The sequence below is a fragment of the Lepidochelys olivacea genome, assembly GCF_965140295.1.
Source record: "Lepidochelys olivacea isolate rLepOli2 genome assembly, chromosome: 3".
NCBI classification, from domain to species: domain Eukaryota; kingdom Metazoa; phylum Chordata; order Testudines; family Cheloniidae; genus Lepidochelys; species Lepidochelys olivacea.
In genome coordinates, this window is record NC_140413.1 from 163,207,265 (window position 1) to 163,229,586 (window position 22,322).

Consider the following 22,322-nt stretch of genomic DNA (forward strand, 5'->3'; position numbering starts at 1 on the left):
GTCTACAGGACTGTTATTGAAAGTTTATTTTCACTGGCTGCTTATACAAGTGACTACAGGTGGCAAAGACCAACATGCTTGGATCAGCATTTCTGTGGTATACAGAAAGTGACCTGTAAAACTAGGAGGAGTAGTAGTAAATCAAAGGTGGCGGAGAGGGAAAGAGGGAAAAGTCAGTTTTTGCTTAGGTATCCAAACATCATAACTGAACGTTAGAGCAGGCTTCAACATTAATTGACACCTCATTTTTAAATCCAAGGATCTTTCTGAAATTCACACAGAACCAGGGTGCTTGTACTACAGTGGTGGGTGTAGTATAAAAACCTAGATATGAACAGAATAAAAATTATTCTCAAGAGTTCTAAAATGTCAGCATGATTTGCATATTTTAGGATCTGCCTAATTTGGCATAAACACAGAAGTTTATAACATAAAAACAGTCAAATTTGACCAGTTTTAACATTCCTTTGCATCTTTAATATCCATATAATTCTACTACTAAGGTTATTTTTAACCAGTAACAGCAAGACCCAACAATAACAAATCAATGTATGCACACAACTGAAAAGAGAGGGGGGCATTTGGCAAGAAAATGTCTTCCATTTTCAAGTTCTGGATTGGGTTATTACTACACAACAATTGAATAAATCCTCTCTTTTTTTAAAACTTATGAAAAAATTCCTTGATTGTGCTCTTTAAGTTGGAAATCTTGCTACCTTTGTAAGACTTTCTGTGATTCCTTGAGAACAACTTCTGAAAACTTTTTCTTAAGGAATAAGAACTGTGGGCTGTATACGGCCTTCAGTCAGTGCATGGAACTCCCTCAGAACTTGCAGTACACTTTACATCACGTATCAAAAGACGTATGTATTTAAAACTGTTAAACTTAGACTGTATATTTGAAAATGAGGATGTGATAATATTAAGGAGGCTGTTCTTCTGATGTATAGGAATTAGATTGAGTTGAAGGGGGAGGAGTGGCAGTACACCACCCAGGTTCCACCTTCAAGGCAAGAGCAGCTGGATGCTTCCTTTAAAATGATCAGTAGTGAAATGGTTAACAGTGTTGATCATTAAGCCGTCATCATTAGGTGTCATGAGAATTAACTGTGTTATTGAGATGAATGGTTTAGGCCACAATTCTTTAAGGAACAAATGCTCCTATTGCATCAACAAACCCCAACCCTGTGTAAAACTTGAATCAGAATAAGAAAGATAGTCACCCATGATAAAAATGTTAGGTTCTCCCTTTCCATTCCTGGAGTTCCTGTCTCATTTATCCTCCTATCTTTTAGACTGTTCTCCTATCCCACTCTACGTAGCTGTCAGCTACCACCCACTTTCTGTCCTAATTTTTACACCTGGCTCTCCCTCCCCTCACAATCTCTGACCCTCATGCTCAACCTGCAACTTCCACACTGACATGCCATCTTATCCCTCATCCTCCTTTGACCTTCACCACTGAATTAAATCCTACTCACTAAAACGTCTACTCCCTCAACTTTGCCTTTGGAAAACACTGCTTCTCTGTTCCTTCAACATCAGTGTTCCCACACCTTGACTATCACCTCATCTCCTTTAGCACCCTATGCTACTTTCAGCCCATTGCCATTGACGGCTTATCTGCCATTTTACGTCTCACTCTCTCCTTCATTGACTCAGTTGTCTAATCCCTCCACTCCTTCTTTCCACAGAACAATGTCCCACATGACTCACCACCACCATTCAATTTCCCTACATCTGTGCCACTGAACATGTCTGGAGAAAGTCTCCTGAGTAACAATGGCTTCCTCAACTATAAGCTTGTTCTCTTTGACTTCCTTGTCAAACAGCACTCTACCTCCCCCCACATCATATCCATGAACCAGCTGCCTGTTCACCACCAGATCCACTCTTAAAATGCTCTCCCTCCTCCAGGTAGAATGTTGCTGGCATTTTCAAAGAGATGACTGACGAGGGCTGATGTGACGTCCCACTTCCTTCTCCTCCTCCCATCACCCTTTATCCCATCACTGATGTTCCTCACCTGCTCTCCTCTCCAATCCCTCCACCTGCTGCATGACACCATCTTCTCCCACCATATGACCTCCCTTGCCCCTACCCTCCCTTGAATTTTCCCTTAATCTCTCATTCTCATCGGGTTCCTTCTCCTCGCAATATAAACACACCACAGCCTCTCCCATATTCAAAAAAATTCCAGGTCCTGCATCTCTCTCTCCCCCCAACTACTTCCCAATCTCCTCCCTAGAAGCCTGGCACCTTGGTGCAGAGGGACTGTATAGATGCTCTAGATTGGCTGATTAAGCCATAGCATAAAAACACCTTGTTGCCCAAAAGTTACACACACAAAAGGCATCATGCAAGGTGCCTTTACAAAATACACCGTTTTCTGTCTCAGTGGAAGTCTATGGCCAACAGTTTAACAATAAAGTCACCTTACACTGGTCCAGATCCATGTTATAACCATTCTTTCCTTACAGAAACTCAAAGCCTGATTCTCTGCTGCCTCTCACATCTGTGCAGAGGGAGTGTACAACCCTACCACTTTGATTTAGCAGTGCTTTAACTCCCTTTTGCACAGGTGTAAATGACACCATGTACCTACATGACCATGGTGAATAAGAGCTTGTGCACCAGTTTTTCCACACCCACATTCTCATCACCCTAACGTACATATTTGCACTTATTTGGTATGATGCTGGACTACTGACTCAGTCCTTATTTCATTATTTGTCATCGTAATGTCTAGAAGCCCCAACTGACTCATAGACGCATAGATATTAAGGTCAGAAGGGACCATTATGATCATCTAGTCTGACCTCCAGCACAATGCAGGCCACAGAATCTCACCCACCCACTCCTGCAATAAACCTCTCACCTATGTCTGAGCTACTGAAATCCTCAAATCATCATTTAAAGACTTCAAGGTGCAGATCAGGGTCCTATTGTGCTAGGCACAGGACAGGCCCATAGCAAGAAAACCTCTCTCAAAGACCTTGCAATCTACATAGACAAGACAGACAAAAGGTGGGAGAAAAGACAATTTTCCTCAATTTAAAGATAGAGAATTTAAACACAGAGGCTGGAATTTTCAAAAGAGACTAAGGGATGGAGATAATTAACCTCAATTACTCCCTTAGATGATTTCCCAGATTTAAAGTGTGTCTCAGACCCTGAAATCTCACTACTTTTATTTTCTCGAGGTCAGATGGAAAATCTAACAGTACAATGAGTGTGTATGTGGAACATCTCCACCCCACTCTCAGAAAAAAGCACCTGCTCTTCTTTAGCTGTCTCCAGGCCTGCAGGTATAACACAGGAAAGCCAGATCAAAGAGACTGTGCAGACAGCCATTCAAAACAATGAATTCTGCAGCCAGGGCAATGAGCCACCAAGGAAAAATAAACAGTGACCTTCAAAGAGCAACACAGGGCTGGGCCAAGAAATATGCAGGCTGAATGGTCCTGGCTCCACCTCTCAGGAGCTCAACGGCAAGAGTCAATTGGCCATGACGTCAGAAGTTCCCACATTAGAAGTTTTTTCCAACCTGAAATATTTAGTCGTATAAGCATAGAACAAGGAGTCAGGCACTCCTGAGTTCTAATTCCATCTCTGACTTATGCTACTCCTGTGGCCTCAACCTCTTTGCTTCAATTTCCTCAACCGTAAAATAGGCTTGAAACAGCATGTCCTTTGAGAGTGCCTGAAGATTAGTAGATATTTGTACAATGTTCTGAAGATGTAATGAGCTAAATAAGTGCTAAATATGATGCGTAAATGCATTTGTTACCAAGTTCTACCATTACCAAACATTTCACAGGACCTTTGTTTTCTCATGACTGAACTCCTCTGAAGCAACCACAGCAGTAAAGATACAACGTGTAACGATTTGTGTTGTCTAGATGCTTATTGAAATAAGAAACTACATTGCCTTTGAGAGAACTCAAAACTTACATTCTTCAGAAGCCCTCTAAATATGAAGAGGCCAGACAGACATAGCAAAGTAAGAATAGGATAGACATTGTTGACTGGTATTTAAATTCCAATGATATATGAGCAGTTCAAAAAACAAACAAAAACCTTACATTTAATTTGATGGGACAGAGTACCCAGCCAGCCAAATGCTGTATACGTTTGCACCCACAGCACCCCAATGAATTCAAAGCAGTTTTACAGGTGTGACAGCCTAATCTGACCTACCAAGGGCTAGATCCTGCAATGCACAGAGTGCTCTCAACTCTGAATGAAGGTCAGCTGAGACCTGGGGTTGCTCAGCACGTGTAGAGATTGCTGGTCAAACTTGCAGGATGGAATCCAATGGGAACCCAAAGTGAGAGGCTCTCTCAGAAGCCTAAAAAAAAAAAAAACCCCATAAAAAAAACCTTACCTAAAATTATCTTATTCTTGCTGATGCCATTTTTAACCTCATCATCAATCACGTTTGTAAGCACCCGACACATTGAGTCAATGGTTTCAATGTGTTCTGGGCACTCATTAGATATCTTCCATCTGTCAAACCACACAGTGGAGAGGGCCCCTCTCATAGGTGTATACGGTCTGGGGGAAAAGAAAAGAAAGGTTGATTAAAAATGTCTGAGAACAAAGGCATTCAGTATAACCACGGTAAATAACAGACAATTTGGTGACTGACTGGAAAAGGAGAGGAGGAATCAATTAATTGTGTCTCAATTCTAAATGTGTCTAATTTAAACGTTATTCACCACTAGTTATACAAAGTCTCTTTGTACATCAAGGACTATCCTTAAAGGGTGAGGACATATAGAAAACTGTTTAAGATACAAATGCAAGTTTCAATCAGCACAAGGTCATGGCTATATAGTTTCATATACTAAGTCTTTTAGCTCACAATCCTGCCAACAGATCTGCAGGTGTGACTCCTATTCCTGAGCATACTTCCTGATGAAATAAATGGGAGTAAGGGGTCAATACATTCTGATCTATTGTCTATGGGTTGCAAAATCCTCAGGTCACATATTATGTGTGTGTCTTGTGGGGTTCTGATTTTATATCAGGAATAAGGCTGAGATTTTTTCAAAACCACCTTGGGGATTCAGAGGCGCAATTCCCACTGAAAGTGATGGGAGGCTTTTGTGATTTTTTATTAATCTTCCAGGCACCTATGGAAATTTCAGAGAGAGAGAGAGAGAGAAAATGAGTGAGTGGTGAGAGATAGTTTATCTTAATAATCCAGATAACTTTATAAATAAGGTTGAAAAACACAACTTTGTTTATCTTGTCAGCGTGCAGGTTGAAATTAGAGATGTAATTACACTTTTCTTTGCAAGACTGTAGTGTCAAATTAGTATCATAAATACCTTACATACACTGTCCAAAACTCAAATAATCAAGGAAGTTGCAATTCAAAGGAGACTTTTTTTATGATGATGAATTGACCCCTAGAATCCCCAGAAAGATGATCTAATTGTCTTACAATGGTAACAATTCAATACCAAACCTACTGCACTGAGGTCAGTGTTTCATGTCAAGGGGTCAAAACCAAGACCCTAAAATCCTTAATTGCTACGTTTAATCAAGAGGCACATTTTTCACTCTAAACTTAAACTCAGAAAAGCTCAGATCAGATTACAATAGTTGCCTACAAACAGACAGCCTTTGATAAATTTGTCTGGCTGGGAACCCACTGAAAATGAAAATGAAGCCTTCAGTCTTTTATCTGGATTTTCTCACTACTAAGGTTTAAACAAAATACCACTAACAATTCCAAAAATGCTTAATGAAGCAGCAAATTCTGCCCTTATTTATACCATGGGGTTTGCACATGTGTGAAGTAGAATTGTCTATTTCTAAACCAGAGAGACTATGACACTCCAGAACCCTAGTTATGCACCAGGACCCCATTTTGCTAGCCACTGTAAACACAGAACAAAAAGACAGTCCTCGACTTAAACAGCTTGCAATTTAAGTATAGGCACTTAGACACTAATAGGGTGATAAGTAATAGTCAACATCGATTTGTCAAGAACAAATCATGTCAAATCAACCTACTTTCTTCCTTTGACAAGGTTACTGGCATAGTGCTGTAGACATGATTTATCTTTATTTTAGTAATGCTTTTGACACCGTCACCAGGTGGGGGTGGAGCTTGGGCTTCAGCTTCAGCCCTGGGCCCCAGCAAGTATAATGATGGCCCTGGTGATCCAATTAAAACGGGGTTGTGATCCACTTTGGGGTCCCGACCCAGTTTGAGAACCGCTAGTCTAGAGAAAAGAAGACTGGGGAGGAGGGGCAGGGGTTGATAACAGTCTTCAAATATGTTAAGGGCTGTTCTAAAGAGGACTTTGATCAATTGTCCACTTCCACTTCAGGTAGGACAAGTAATGGGCTCAATTTGCAGCCAGGGATATTTAGGTTAGGTATTAGGAAAAACTTTGATTATAAGGATAGCTAAGCACTGAAACAGACTTCCAATGGAGATTGTGGAATCCCTGCCCATGAAAGTTTTAAAGAACAGATAAGACAAACACCTGTCAAGGATGGTCTAGGTTTACTTGGTCCATCCTCAGTGAAGGGGGATGGACTAGATGACTTCTCAAGGTCCCTTCCAGCCCTTATATTTCTATGATTCTATAAGAGAAGAGACTACATTCTCGAATCAATTCCCACAGGAAAATGATAGAAGACAAAGCACCCCATCACCTGGAGGTGAACACTTTTCACAAAGTGATCACTCCATACCTGAGCTCTCAGTCCTCATCCTCAAAGGAAACCTGCACAACATTTTCAAAAGACAAACCTAAGAGCTTAAATTCATAACTCTGCTAGACACCATAGGCTGACTCCATGGGTGCTCCAGAGCCGGGATGGAGTGGTGGGGTGGGGTGGGGCTGTGGCCTTGAGGAAAGGGGTGGAGTGGGGGCAGCGCTGGGGCAGAGCTGGGGGTCGAGCACCACCTGGCACAACGGAAAGTTGGTGCCAGAGCTAGACACTAAAAATCATGGACTGAATAGGGACACTGGATTTATGGCTTATTACAACAATCTGTCCCACTACTAATCTGTCCTTTTTTGTCCTATGACTGCAGAGGTATTAACAGACCACACCACCTTAAAAGGTCCCTTAGAATATGTACTAACTACCTATGCTAAACAATCTGTTCTACCTTGTATTTCGCTGTGATGCTTGGAGTACCTTTCTCAGACCTGAAGAAGAGCTCTGAGTAGCTCGAAAGCTTGTCTCTCTCCTCAACACAAGTTGATCCAATAAAATATATGACCCCACCCACCTTGTCTTTCGGATAGGCAAACAGACAGATGCAGGAATATAACATGTCTATACAACCCAGATCTAGGCACTGATTCAGAAAGCACGTTTGAGTTCCACTGCCTTTAATTTGCTTAATTCAAAGTTAATCATGTATTTAAAGAAATATTGCTATTAAAACACATCACTTATCAGGCCTTAGTTTGGATTCCAAAGGATAAATAGTGATTGTCTATTAAAATAAAGGAAGATCAGCAGACAGTATTCAATACACAGAAGAAGCTCAACTGAAATCTATTTAACAAATTTTGTTCTTTTCTTCTTCCATTAGGGATTTTACCATTGCTATTGATTTTATATGGAAGGCACTCAGATACTATGAGGAGTCGGAGTATAAAACAATTTGGGATAGATATTATCCAAGTACTGGTTACAGGCCCTTTCTCAAAAACCTTGGCATCAGTGCTTATGGTAAGCACTGCTATTGACAGTGGACCAAATGCCAAGAGACTTCAGCTCCTAGAACTAATGGATTAATACATAGGTCGTTGGGGAAAAAAAAAAAACATGTAAAAGTTTTTTAAAAGAACTTTGTCCTATGGTTGCAGGATTGCCCCCGCATTTACATGGAAAAGGTATGCGTGGATATTGCTGAAATATCCACAACAAATTTAGTGGTATACAGCTTTGCAAGAGAAACTAACAGATACTTAAAAACAAAATAAAGAAACATAACCACACAACACAGCACCTTTTGTTTGACTTTCCCCTATACTGTTTGTTAGCACAACAAACCTTTCAAAGCTGGAAATATGTCCCCATCCCCTTTGATTCTGTCTCCCTTATTTGGCAAATGATTTAATTTATCAGCTTAGTGGTCCCTTGCTCGCAAGTGGGGAGGGAGACCACTCCACCTCACTGTGGCAGGAAGCAGCAGGCAGGGCCAAGCAGCTTGTAGCCTCCTAGCAGGGACAAACAACCATTAACTGTCTGAAGCTCTAGCCCCCTTGGGCAGGGCAGTAAGCAGTCTTTAGGCCAGAGTCTCCAGGCTAAGGCTGACACCAATCAAGAGTCTAGGGCAGCAATGAACAGTCTATAAGGGAAGCTCTGGCCTTCTGGGTTGGGCAGAGCAGGGAGCAGGCTTTTGCCTAAGTGGAGTGCCCCACCAATCAGTCCTGGGGCTGGTTTTGAATATCATCTTCATAATGATCTGGATGATGGGATGGACTGCACCCTCAGCAAGTTCACAGATGACACTAAGCTGGGGGGAGAGGTAGATATGCTGGAGGGTAGCGATAGGGTCCAGAGTGACCTAGACAAATTAGAGCACCGGGCCAAAAGAAATCCGATGAGGTTCAACAAGGACAAGTGCAGAGTCCTGCACTTAGGATGGAAGAATCCTATGCATTCCTACAGACTGGGGAACACTGACTAGTGGCTAAGTGGCAGTTCTGCAGAAAAGGACCTGGGGATTACAGTGGACAAGAAGCTGGATATGAGTCAGCAGTGTGCCCTTGTTGCCAAGAAGGCTAATGGCATATTGGGCTGCATTAGTAGGAGCATTGCCAGCAGATCAAGCGAAGTATTTATTCCCTTCTATTCGGCACTGGTGAGGCCACATCTGAAGTATTGTGTTCAGTTTTTGGGGGCCCCAATACAGAAAGGATTTGGACAAATTGGAGAGAGTGCAGTGGAGGGCAACAAAATGATTAGCAGGCTGGGGCACATGACTTATGAGGAGAGGTTGAGGGAACTGGGCTTATTTAGTCTGCAGAAGAGAAGAGTGAGGGGGGATTTGATAGCAGTCTTCAACTACCTGAAGGGGGGTTCCAAAGAGGATGGAGCTTGGCTGTTCTCAGTGGTGGCAGATGACAAAACAAGGAGCAATGGTCTCAAATTGCATTGGGGAGCTCTAGGTTTGATATTAGGAAAAACTATTTCACTAGGAGGGTGGTGAAGCAGTGGAACGGGTTACCTAGGGAGATGGTGGAATCTCCATCCTTAGAGGTTTTAAAAGTCCGGCTTGACAAAGCTCTGGCCGGGATGATTTAGTTGAGGTTGGTTCTGCTTTGAGCAGGGGGTTGCACTAGATGACCTCCTGTGGTCTCTTCCAATCCTAATCTTCTATGATTCCTGGCTAAGGCAGCCAACAAACACAGACTCTAGGCCCCCCAGTCTCTTTGCTGGGGCAAGCCACAAACAAAGCACAGGCCTTCTGGTTTAGGGGTGAATAGACCACAAAACCAAAGGTGGGGTTGGCAGCAGAAGGGTAAGGGGACCTGGGCCCACGCTACTCCACCAGGTCCCAGCTAAGGGCCCTAACAGTGACAAAACTGGAGCAAAGTCTGGTTTCCCTGGGCTCCTTCCTACCCCATTCCAGGTGCTGGGCTCCACAGTCCAAAGGTGCTCCGTCTCCTCAAGGTACAGGGCTGATGGCAGTCCCAACAACTTGTACCCAGGATGGGTCTCCTGCGGGGGCAGGGAGCTGCACAGCGCAGTTTCAATTCCAGAGTGCCGCAGTGGGCTGGAGACATCTGCCTCCTTCCATGGCTCCCACTCACCTTTATCCTTCCTGCCCCGCCCTGGTACTTCTGGTGAGGGGGGAGAGAAGGGGGAGATTTGGCTCCTCCCACCAGGCAGTGTGTAGTGGTCCCTCGTTCTCAAGTCTGGAGGGAGGTCACTCTGCCTCACTACACTTACTAATCAGGAATTACAGCCTTGTAGCTAAAGAATGAATCAGGAGAATCAGATTCTGCCACAGACAGAATCTGGGTGACCATGGGCAACTCACTGAAGCTCTCTATGCCTTTATCACCCAATCTCTGGAGTTGAGATAATGCCACTTACCTATATCACAGAGGTATTGGCAGGCTAAATTAACTGATCTTTAAAGAAATGTGCACTGAGATCCTGAAATGGAAGGTGCTATAGATGCAAGGCATTTATTATTTCCCCATGCAGCCTCAAAAATCCCTAATTTTAATGATGCCATTAACAGAAATGTGAATAACTGTGAGAAATCAGTCACATATTTGCAAGCCACTCCACTTTTAACTCTCTTTTCACAATTACTGTGTTGTGTGTATGTACCTGACATGACAAAAACCTAGGCTGAAGACATGGGAAGATTTTTGTGTCATTAAACCAGAATGGTAAAAACATATACTATATTATTAATTCTCTTATCATAGTGCCTCGTGGTCACAATCCAGCACCTCACTGAGCTAGGTGCTGCGTATACAAAGAACAAAGAGAGCGCACAATCTAGGTACAGGACTAGGGACAACAGATGGATACAGGCAGATGGACAGGGGACTACAAAGAAACTATGGAATATTTTAATATATTATATATGTTTGCTATAACTGAAGATGGATTTAAAATTAAAGATTTTGAATCATGGTAAAATCCATAATGTAATATGACTGTAGGGTTGATCAAACCTGGGATTAAGGGTCTTAACATGCATCTTTATAAAGCCCCAGTGAAGGAGATGGGAGACTGATCCATTTAAAGAGCACAGGAGCAGACCCTCAAATGGATTGCCAGAATATATTCTGTTGTCACAAAGATGTCCTCACAACTAAATTTAGTTTCTCAGAAATACAATAAAAAAATAACTCACATAAAAGAATCTTACTTTTCAGCTTTAACAGTACATCCTACTGGCACATCTGTTTTAGTCATTCACCTTGTTCCTTAAATAAATCCCTTTACTAACCAATATAATACAACTCAGACATTACCACTGTAAACAAATATGTTTGGCAAGGAACTATCTGCACAGCTCCAAGAATAGAGCACAAAATTTTTTCTTTGTGGTTTAATTGTATGAAAAAAAGAACCCTATGTTACAGTAACATGAGGAGGTTGCCCTGAAATGTACAAAAAAAAAAAAACCCAAGGAAATTTAGAGTGCACTGAAAATTCAGTTCAACACTGATCCTCACCTGACATCATTGCAACAAGGCTCTGAAGCAAAGCAGCTCCATGCCTGCAAGCTGTGTGATCAGTTAAGGACAGCATCAGACCACATTGTCTGTCTTAACTTAGGTTTTCTTGCCTTTGAGAATTTAAATCAAACCCTTACCATTACTCCCAACAGATTTTTGTGGTTCAAGTTTGTTTTTTTTTAAAATGGCTTTGAAAGTAAAGGCCTCATGTCCCCGTAAGCTCTGTTTTTGAAACTCTCTGAATACAAATTTATGGTCTACTAGCAAATGTGTTTTAAAATGTGGATTTACTTTCTGTAGTGATTTTTTTAAAACAGAAGTTATATGAAGTACTTTGGAGCACATGAAAGACTCAACCCTTTAAAAGAAAAAAAGCTTCCTCCTGATCAATTCAACCTCAAAACTCTGGCTTGTTTAAAGAACATAGCCTACCTCTCTCCCTCCTCCTCTCCCCAAACAAGCATTACAAATGCAACATTATACAAGTTGAACTAACTCTAAACACTAAAAAAATGGGGGAGAGATAAACAGTGCTAAGGAACCCCAGGCACCCCGTAAATGGAATCTTTAAAATGCTTCTAAACGTCTTCACATCTCACCTGCATTGTTTTGTCTGAATGGATTAAAGGGGTTTTTTTAAGTGTGCATTTTTTATTATAACTGCTTGTTCAGAGGAATATATTAGGGACTGAATCTATGCTAATCCATAATTTCAAGTTAAGAATTCAAAATAGAACACATGGATCCAGGAATCTGAACGTATTGTATAAAAAAGAAATGCATTATGAAAACCTGTGACTGACTGACAACCACAGCGACTCACTTTAATCGTTTACATTTTTATTTAAACACAAAGGTAGTTGTCATGCAGATTAAGGGCCAAATTCAAAGGTAATGCATGAAGAAGTGTAAATTAGACATCCTTTAAGTAATTTAGAAATACTTTAGTAATGTGTAAATCTAAGCTGGTGTAATTTATACACCAATGTAGGAAACATAAGTGAAAGCAGGGAGGTAATTTACACCTTTTGCAGCTCTCTGGAGAGTAGATTAAACCAATTTAGACTCCCTTACACCTGGGTTGACTTAAGATAAGTAGGTCTAAATGAGTTTAAATCAATGGAGTGGGAGTCTAATTTATACCATTTTAGGTATCACCTTTAAATTAGTCCTTCAAAATGTCATTTGGAAAATATTGTTAACATAAAAATAACGCAGTATTATTGGTATTGTATTGATTAGTTAATAAATACAGTTAGTTGCACTTGCACAACATAAAACTTAAAAAGATTATGTGAAAAAATCAATCAGCAAAAGCCTAATTATAAGAAGGTGGATGCCTCAGGTAAGCAGGGTAAGATAAGATGGCATATCATTAATTTTAAATGTTCCTGGTACAGAAGTGCAGTCTAATCATGGATTATCAGCTCCACTCTCTGTGTGACTAGCACTCTGCTGATGAAATCACACATGCTACAAACCCAGGTAGAAACCTGGAGCTGGCCTGGAAAGGGCAAGTACTAGCTATACCTTTTTCAGAAGTTTTTAAAATGTTATAATGAGAGCTTGCTGATGTGCCACATGGCATGGGAGCTGGGACTCTGTTGTGGAGCTAAGAACCCTGTACAAAGAAAGAGAAAGGTAAACTTTAAAGTTAATAATATGCTGATTCTCCCCCCACCCCCTTTATTCTGATTGGGGCTCTGTACAAGACATTCTAATGCTGGATTTTGTTGGCTTACATTTATATGCAAGAAAGATCACAGGCAACAGAGCAGGGTGCCAGATAAAAGTGTTTAAAGCTCTAGGGTGAAATCCGGGCAGTGTTGAAGTCAATGGATGCTTTCCCATTGATTTCAACGGAGCCAGATTTCACCCCTAGTGCCAAATTTTTTGCTGGTTCAATTTGACTCATTGCAGTAATTTCCAGCAGCAGAGAATCTGGCACATAGTTTTAAATCTGTTTATTTTTACTTATTTAAATTCAATCTATTTGAACCTTAAGATGAATAAATTTATGAGAAAAGAGGGGGAAAAAACTTTTTATTGCCCTTTTTTCCCTAGTTTAACTTTTTAAACTATTTAGGATGAGTTGTACAAACCCTTACACTCATGAATAAAGGCACTCAATGCATATAATGGTTTGCAGGATCAGGCTCTCTGTTTAATACACTTGGTTAAAAAAAACTACACATTATTCCTGTATCAAAATCCTAAAGCCCAGGGTACATTTCATGCCAAATTTATACGCCCCTCAAAAACAGGATTTATTTTAGAAACATGGACACAAACACATTGCTATTGTTAACAGGGCAGCCTTACGGTGCCATACCGCACCAATAGTTACTGCATTAGATATGTGTCAGGAGAAGTTCAAGAAAATTAGACTTGAAAGTATACTTAAACAAAAGGGGGAAAAGAAAAGATTGCCTATATACATATCCAATTTTCAAACACTTCTAAACTAGGACCCCTCGCCATTAGCCCTGACTCACGCATGCTGTCCAACAGAACTCAGTGGGCCAGATTCTGATTGGTTACATTAGTGCAATCTATACTGGAATTGCTCTGGATTTACACCAGTGTAAATAAGAGTAGAATGTATCAGTTGGAGTACTTATGTAGCAAGAATTTAGAAGGCTATGGGTATTTTTGTTGGGGGAGGGGAGAATCTGATTACCTTATACACAACTCCTGACAATTCTGGCTATTAAATCTTTTTTCCACTGGATATAATTTTTGCCTGAGAGCAAGGGGTCACACATACACTGGTTTTATCTTTTAAAAAAAATCACTCTTATTTTAGACTAGACACAAACAATATTGAAAAAGGAGGAAAAAGCTTTTAATCTCACTTTTGCAAACCCTTCCTGTTTCACAGCTAATCTCTGCTAATGACTGGAAGATCCACTGCACATTAATAAAATACTATGAATTAGTGAATTCTTCTTTTTTTAAGTCAAGTATAGTACATAAAAATTGTTTAGCTTTAACTGTATGAGAATCCTTCTTAGCCTACCAGTAAATGTTTGACAGTACAGTCTGTAAAAGTATTGACATTTTAATAATTTGAGGCTTCACTGGGATGCTATGGAAACAAGGTGCACCTTTCCATAAGCAACACTCCCTTCCAAGTCAGAACAGAATATACTTAGGCAGGAAAAAAATCAAATGCACAACTACAAAAGGGTCAATAACTGGTAATCCTGCTGAAAAGGAGCAGGGGTTATTGTGGATCACAAACTAAATGCATCAACAATGAAAAGCAGTTGCAAAAAAGGCTAATATCATTCTGGGGTGTCTTAACAGGAGCGTCATATGTAAGACCTGGGAGGCAATTGCCCTGCGCTACCCAGTACTAGTGAGGCCTCAGCCTGTCTCCAGTTCTGGGTGCCACATTCTAAGAAAGATACGGAGAAACTGGAGAGTGTCCAGAGAAGGGCAACAAAAACGATAAAAGGTTTGGAAAACCTGACCTATGAGGACAGGTTTAAAAACTGGGCCTGTTTACTATTGAGAAAAGATGACTGAGAACAGTCTTCAACTATGCGAAGGGCTGTTATAAAGAGGACAGAGACTGTTCTGCACATCCCCTGGAAGTAGGACAAGTAGTAATCAGCTTAACTGGCAAGGGAGATTTAGGTTAAATATGAGGAAAAACCTTTTGCTTATAAGGATAAACACCTTGGATAGGCTTCCAACGGAGGCTGTGGAATCCTCGTCAGCAGAAGTTTTTAAGAATGGGTCTGACAAACACCTGTCAGGGATGATCTAGGTATACTTGATCTTTCCTCAGAGCAAGGGATGGACAAGTTAACTCTCGAGGACCCTTCCAGCCCTACATTGCTATGATTCTATAACACAGACCTATGTACCACTTAAGTCTCATTCATATCTTAAAATATAGCATACGTGGGACTTTAAGTGGTGATGCACAGACCTCATACAGGCCCTCTACAAAGTGGTGAATTAACCTTTAAATATTTACTGGCAAGTGGAGTAAGGCGATTAGGAATTTTTGGCAAGAGTTGTGTGGTTTGGAGGGAATTAGTGGGCCAATATCTGCTTTTAAATAACTGCAGCAGTTTAAATCCCAAATAACTCAGCTGTAGCATCTTTTAGAGGTAGTGAAAAAACAGATTAAGTCTATAGGATGCTACACTGGAGTTACTCGGAATTTGTATCACTGCAACAGAGCACTGTTCTGCCCAGCGAATTTTATACCATAGTATTATTTTATTGTTTTGGATGTTTCGGTCTGCAAAGCACATCAATTTTAAAAATTTCTACACAGTTGTAGTATTTACTATTTGAGTTCAAATGGTCTTCTCAGAGACCACCTCCACCCGAGTGTCCTCCTATTGGTGACTGTAAACCCACTGTCATTTTGCTGAATGAATATGGCCAGGGACATACCAGAAACTCTATTTGGAGCACTGGAAGGCACTCCTAAGCCATGCTCTGAAGTTCAGAATGGCAGCTTTCCAGAACTGGTGGCAAACAATGTAGAAGGGATTGGCAGATGACATAGGGACTCAACAGGCTAATCACAGTGAAAAAAACCTAACATTTACAATGAGAAAAACATAAGGAAAGCTTTAAAATAAATAATGTAACATACATCTCAAACCCCCATAACTTGCTGGGAAACAATATGAATAATGCTGCAACAGCAGAATTCTTACCCATTCCCAAGGTGGAGATAATAGGTTTCCAGCTGCACGGGGAAAAAGTTGAAATGAAGAGAAATGGGAGGAAGAATGCCACTAGAGTATGGATTAAGGAATAAGGAACCTGAGACAGAACCGTTATTATACACTGCTTTTCCCCCCTCAAGGTACCTGCTGGGCAAAGATGCATTCACTGTATGCATGTATTTCATATGGGTATGTTATCCTGAACATTAAACGGTTCACGTACTTGCTGCAGCACGTAAACCACAAAGGATACATGAGAAATGAAATGAAAAGATATTCAATTTGCAAAAATATGCTTTCTCCATGCTGCAGAATAGTGGTATAGTGTAAACTCCAAGATAGGTCTTGATATCTATGTGGTCAGAATAAAGAGAAACAGCTTGACAATATCTGAAATCCGTCTATGTGTCCATCAGAATCCCACTTCTACAAAGCTCCTTTGTTTTAAATTTATGAATGAGGTTAGGGCTCATGAAACTGAGGGATTAATAACATTTGCTTGAGCCAAACATAGTACGAATAGGCACGGTGCATGTTCCCCCTTACAGCTCTGCCAATCCATCTCAATCTTGACCTGCAATACTCCTGCTGCTTTTCCAATCCTAGGCCTCTCACAAGCAGAGACTGCTGCCAATGTAGCTGAATGGTGCCAAACTGTCTGGGGTTTTTGTGATGTGGCCAGATGGGGACTAGTATGAAATGAAACTCACCTCCACTCAACAGCAAAGTGAAGATTTGAACCCAGGTGAAAGGCTGGAACACTAGCCCGCAGTACTGAACAGCCTTTAGCAATATACTTCCAACAGAGGAAGGACAGTGTATTGTGCAAAATGTGTAACACTCAAACTATGCAGAGCGGTCTGTTGGCCATGAGAAGATATGCTAGTGGATGTCAAAAAGATCCACAAAATAGTCCAAGTTGTCTATTTACAGTTTACTTTCTGACTTACAACGGGAAAGACTGTCAGAAGGGAATGCTAAACAGCGCAAAGAATCTTTGACCTAGATTTTTCAAGAGAATTATAAAGGCAAGGTATATTTATTAAAACAAGTGGAGCCTCAATAGTTTTAACTTTACCACGTTAGCTGCTGCAATGCCAATTTAAACTATCACTTTCTATTTTATTTTTTTTTTTAAAGCTAAACTGGGTGGTATTCAGTTCTCCTGATTTAGATAGTCAATAGAAACCGAATGTTTAAGTCACAGTGGTAGCAACTGAAACAGTATTTAAAGCTGCAGCCGTGCTGACCCAAATAAAGAAGAAAAAAAAGGAAACTCTTTGCCTTTAAAACTGTGAGTGCAGAAGTGGCTTTAAGTATTGCATCAGCTACTAGGGCTACAATTTAAACCCCTGGTTTTTAATTAAAGCATGTGCATCAACATTACTGGGGGGGAATCCTAATTCAACCGCGTTTAACAATTTAAATCTGGCTACAGAGACATCAATGGTGGAAGAACACTAAAAAAGAAGTTAATTGAATGTTCCATTAAAATAAAACGACAATCATCTTTTTCAATATTTTAAGCTTATACAGAGATAAAACAAAATGCTTCTAGGAAAAGTGAAAAACTAAAAACAGAAACTTGTAAAATGATTTGGCCTCAGCTACATGTCTGTGCCTTCTGGAGTCCATCCCATTAATCTTCCCCCAACTTCTTTGCAGCCATTACAAAATTATCCACTTCTTATTTTATTAAATTAGGGTTTTATAAATGCATGTATTTCTTTCACATTAATAAACAGGGGCCCACATGCTCTCTGTATCAGAGCATTTGTTAGTATGTTAGAAAGTAGTGTTAGATATACATATATAAAATATTTTCATCTTTTTAAAAGGAATAATGCAAGAACTGAAGTCTTAGACTGACCGCAGACTAAGTAGTTTGCTCTGGGACCTGACAGCTATTGCACTGCCTTTATAAAATTTGGTGCAATTTAATGTCAAGAACAAAAGCCAAACAGGAATGTGGCTGAAGTACTTGTCATTGGAAGGGTTTGTTTTGTTTTTTAAAAGAACATTAAAATGAGGCACTGCATGGCTCCAAAGACTGGTGACAAATAAAAAAAATTTAGCACCACATCAGTAATGACTGGAGCTATCATTGGATGACTGTTTGGTAGTACATTCCCACTTCTTAAAGGACAAGTGACCAATTAAAAAAATCCACCATGTCACTAATTGGCAGTCATCTTGGTAGTCACAACAGATACAACAAGGAATGAGGGCAAAATCCTGCAAGGTGCTCAGTGCCCTCAACTGGTGTCTTCAGTCAACTTCTTCATTCAAATGACTTTTTTATTTAATCATCTTCTGATATCAACATGTCTTTCGACACCTGAAGCCAGAAAGCAGTTGAGACCGTCAGCACCTCAAAGTGAAATACCCCAGCAGATACATTGGTAAGGACGTACAAGGAAGTTGTTGTCCATGTTATACTTGTTCTGGGGATAGAAGGCCTTCAGTCTCCAGGGTGGTTAATCTAGTTTCTTATACCAGAATTATTTCCATATACGTATATATATTTTAAAGTAAAACAAATGTTAAAATTATACTTTGTTTTTAAGCAACTGAGAGCCAGCCATATTATACAGACTTTTTTTTTTTTTTTAAAAGCAGCCAACTCAGATATTTGAAGGCGGTCAGCTCCCATTACAGAAGAGTGTAATTAAAAAAAATGATAATCTTTCTCCGGGTTTTTTAAACCTTCTATAGAATAACAGAATTATATCCCTTCTGCAGACTAGCTAAAACAACTATAACAGCGGATATAATTTATTTACCATCTTATCGCTTTAATCTCTATTATATAAGGCTTTTCCCTGAAGAGTTTTACTCTTGGGGGAATTCTGCGCCACTGCTGCACAGCAGAAAAATCCCCCGCAGATTCTCTTTACCTTCCGCAGAAAATGGTTTCTCTGGGGAAGCAAAGAGAAGCTGCATCAGTGCTCACTCACTCCTCCCTGGCAGCTCAGACATGTCTGTTTGGGCCACCAGGAGAGAGGTAAATCACTGGGCGGAGGGAGGTCTGGGGATGCCCTGGCTGCCCAGGGATGTCTCAGCTGGGTGGGGAAGGGGGAGGAGGATGGAAATGTAGTTCCCCCTTCCCCTTCCCTTCCTTGCACAGAGCTGCTGGGGCTGGGTTATATCCACCAAGCCCCACTCCCTCAGCCCTCCCCCCGAGCCCTAACCACCTTCACCTGGACTCCCCTGCAGAGTCCAATTCCCCCTGCACCTAGAACCCCACACCAAGCGCCTGTGCAGCCAGATTCCTCCTCGTACCCAGACCCTCCGCAAGCTGCCCACACCCAGACTGCGCCACACAGAACCCTGGTACTCTAGAGGGAATTCTGTGCCAAAAAAATTGAAAAATTTAAAATTCTGCAAAGTTCTGCAAAATAACACAGTAACATAATAGCAATGTAATCACACCATTTTCAATTATTTTGGTAATTTATTTCAAAATACTTGTCAGCAAACATTTGAAAATGGTTTGATTATATTGTGTTATTTTAACAAATAAAATAAGCAGATTTTTGCCGAACTTTAAAATATTTTGAACAGAATTTTTAATTTTTTTGGTGCAGAATTCTCTCAGGAGTAGTTTGCCTTGTATCATTCCTCAATCAACACTAAATAATTTTATATTTTAAAAGTTAATCAGGCAGAATGAATATGTTTTTAGGATTTTATTCTGGAATATGTTCTTTGGTTGCTCCAAAAGAGTTCGGTCTATGATAGTTGGTGAGTTAAGCCCCAATAACTCCTATAGGAAATAGGAGGGGGAAAAGCAATTATTTCAGTGCTGGGATAAAACAATTTAAAAAAATTCCAAGACAGCATGATAAAAATTATACAAGTTCTACTGCTTGTCAGGTCCCTTAAAAAATTCAGGCAACATTTATAGGCATGCCTAACTTCTGAAGCTTCTTTTTGCTTTTAATCATTAGGGTCAAAACTGCCAATAAGCGTTATGCTCTGATGCACAACTGTGGATTGCTAACCTCCACAGAACTACTTGGATGTCAACAGAACTCCACTCAGACACAACCATCCCCTCATAGGTTATCAACCATAGGATCAGGGCCTCAGTGTACCTGGACAGTACCACTGGGTAATTTAAGGCCTGATTTTCAGAGGTACTGAAAACCTTAACTGGTGCTCAGTACCACAGGAAAAAGAAATCAGTCCATATATTTAGGTTCCTACATATGGATGGAGGAGCCTACCATTTGTCATTCCAATTTGACATTTTTGGCCTTGATTTTTCTCTTCTATGGAAAGAGGGAAGAGAAACCATTACAGACTTTACAAAGTATATAACATGCATTAGATTTAAACACCAAAATAACAAAAACCCATACTGGCCAAGCAAAAGTTATTTACATTGTAACCAGTAAAGCATACTTTTACAAACTTCCTTTGTTTGTATATAGCCCCAAACAGTGGCAAGCATTACTGTACTTAAGCGCATCTGTTTTATTTCACTGTGTCAGTTAATGGTGCTTAACAGGAACAAGGGGGCTGTAAAGCAATATTCTATAATGTACTTCTCAGTTACCAATCAAAGACAAATGCACTACAGGTATTTTTCTTTGGATATATCCCTTTCACACAAGGAGAACAGAATGGAAAAATCCTGCTAAAAGCTGCAAAGTTGAATCAAATCATGCTTGACCTTAGTTTGCTTTGGAAAAGAATAATGAGAGTAAACTTGACTGAAACCGGGCAACTAATTATTCATACCTTTTACGTTACAATCTAGGCTCTTTTTTTACATGTCATCTTTATTGATACGTTACAATCTGTGTCCAAGTCAAAAAAAAGCTCCTTGGTAAATCATAACATGTACTGATTTAATCATTTACAATGTTGCCTATAGCTGTAGTTATCTACAAAAAAATAAAATAATAGGGCAAGATTGTGGCTTTGGATATGCTGGAATGGGAAAGTGGAACTTTAGTGGCCAAATAGATGTGGCCTGAGGCATTTTGCCCACATAGGACACACACAGGAAGGCTGAAGGAGGAACGTTACAGAAGTTAATTCTAGCAAACCTGCATCTACTGCCAATATTCATGCAGAGGATGGAGCCTCTTGGGCCCCACGGATAACGCTAGCTGCACACTTAGCCTAGCGTCAAGGGAGCAGTGTCTTGTTTGAATAAAATCATGCCCATAGTGGAGCTGACCTATTGAACTACCTCCCTTAAATCTCTCCATAAAACACACTTCTTCCACAAAGATTTTCAGCAATGTCCTGGGCAAGTTTTCTCCACAACCCTGAGTTGCTCTCATCCATATACAGTGAGTCAGTTATGTTGCATGCATAATAACTAGACTGTAAACTCCTTGGGTCAAGGACTGCTTCTATATAGATATGTGAAGAGCAAAACAAAATCTCAACTGTCTTTTTGTCTGTGTTTGTACAGAACCTAGCACAATGGGGTACCGGCCCATGATTAGAGTTCCTAGGTGCTACCGTAATACATATTATTATTATTAATAATAATTCTTGGTTTTGTACCACCTGAACCAATTCAATGAAAACTCTCTCAAACTTCTGGTCCTTGAAAGCAAACACTAGATGTCACAAACCCCACCCCATATATATTTAGGACAAAAGCTTTCAACATTGGTACCTAAAATAAATACTTCAATCCATATTTAGGCCCAGACTCAGAAAAACACTTACACATACGCTTCAGTCTCACTGACTTCGATGGAAGTTCTTTCCTGAATCAGGTCATCAGACATTCAAATAAGTGGCCTGATTTTCAGAGATAAGCCAAACGCCTCTGAAAAATCAGGCTATTTATTTAGATAGCTAAATATGGATTTAAGTGCCTAGCTTTAGGCAGTCAAGTCTGAAAATGCTGGCCCTAGCTTGTACGCTCCTTAGGGCAAGTACCATTAGCTCCCTCTATTTCCTGTAAAAAGAAAAGGAGTACTTGTGGCACCTTAGAGACTAACCAATTTATTTGAGCATGAGCTAAGTGAGCTGTAGCTCACGAAAGCTCATGCTCAAATAAATTGGTTAGTCTCTAAGGCGCCGCAAGTACTCCTTTTCTTTTTGCGAATACAGACTAACACGGCTGCTACTCTGAAATCTATTTCCTGTATGCCACAAAGCACATTGTGGCACTTTACTATGACTAAACAAATAATAATGGGGCTTGCAAACGCAGGCACCTGCGATGAGGAAACTGGACTCAATTTTTATTGATTCTGTACCCAATTATTCTAAATTAAAAACCAAATCAACCTTGTGATTCAAATGTTTTAATTTCCAGTGCTGTCACCAATAGCTGAAGATGATCCTTGCATTGCTCCTAATTATATATTTATTACAAGGCAAATACTCCTACCAGTCACACAGGACTACTGTTCGTCAGAACCAAAGTGTGATATTATGTATAGTGAAATGTTTG

At 40.3% G+C, this 22,322-nt stretch overlaps 1 protein-coding gene and 1 long non-coding RNA gene across 2 annotated transcripts in view; both read right to left on the reverse strand.

The window, feature by feature from the left end:
• The window catches only part of LYPLAL1 (lysophospholipase like 1), a 38,815-nt gene that overhangs the window by 11,074 nt on the left and 5,419 nt on the right, over positions 1 to 22,322 (reverse strand). Inside the window, exon 3 of the mRNA XM_084624003.1 lies at positions 4,388 to 4,557. Coding sequence (XP_084480129.1) covers positions 4,388 to 4,557 — 170 coding nt within the window. The remainder of the gene's footprint in view (positions 1 to 4,387; positions 4,558 to 22,322) is intronic.
• On the reverse strand, positions 12,521 to 16,246 carry LOC311518303. Its single transcript, XR_014710946.1, has 3 exons — positions 16,146 to 16,246; positions 15,881 to 15,961; positions 12,521 to 12,816 (listed from the first exon to the last, which is right to left on the reverse strand). It is a non-coding gene; the product is annotated as an uncharacterized lncRNA (long non-coding RNA).